We start from the raw sequence: 693 nt of genomic DNA, 5'->3' as shown, positions 1-693 counted from the left end.
TGGCACGTTTTCGTATCCACCTTCAAGACGTGGGTCAACGTTAGTTCCGTCCGACCATAATCCGAATTCTTCCACCTCAGCAATGAGTTGGCGGCAAAACTTTGCGCTCACAATAGGAAAGTAGAATACATCTGGACAGGGTTGTTCAATATCGGTCATCCTGACCTCTGGTTTACTGATTTCGAAATAGTCCGGATGTACGTATTGTTCCTCCCAGTCCTATAGGAGATACAAAATGAAAACTCATGGATACTGCTTCAACCACCTGTTCAGCACCACCTTTACAGGATGGTCGTAGGAACTGACCTCCATATCAGGTTACACGTATGTGGATATGCAAAAATATGGTTGTTCAACAGGCGATATCATCAACTGCCAACGGAAACGATAGGCACGAGGATCTCCAATGAACGCCGTCCCTTTGTTCGATTGGAGCAGCAGACTCAGTAACTCAAACAAATCAGTTATTGTACATCTGACGAATGCTCAACGAAACGCTGTTTTAGGGTTGATTTGGGACACTAGCTTATAAGCTTTTGCAGCCTTTTCATCACTTATCGATTATGTATTTTGTTATATTCATGTCCAAAGTGAAGAACTTTATGAATGGTGAAACAGACTGATTCGCAAACTAATTTGGTTCTGTGCGAGACTCATCTGGAACCCAGCTGAATCTCTCGTTTGTGATGTTTT

The 693-nt window shown here is 42.9% G+C and overlaps 1 protein-coding gene across 1 annotated transcript in view; it reads right to left on the bottom strand.

Moving 5' to 3' along the window:
* The window catches only part of T265_06214 (hypothetical protein), a gene marked incomplete at both ends in the record, with an annotated part of 78800 nt that overhangs the window by 40784 nt on the left and 37323 nt on the right, over positions 1-693 (bottom strand). The window contains one exon of the mRNA XM_009171422.1: positions 7-219. Within this exon, the coding sequence (XP_009169686.1) occupies positions 7-219 (213 nt within the window). The remainder of the gene's footprint in view (positions 1-6; positions 220-693) is intronic.

This window comes from Opisthorchis viverrini (assembly GCF_000715545.1).
Source record: "Opisthorchis viverrini unplaced genomic scaffold opera_v5_128, whole genome shotgun sequence".
Taxonomy (NCBI): Eukaryota; Metazoa; Platyhelminthes; class Trematoda; order Opisthorchiida; family Opisthorchiidae; genus Opisthorchis; species Opisthorchis viverrini.
This window is presented reverse-complemented; position numbering and strand designations above follow the sequence as displayed.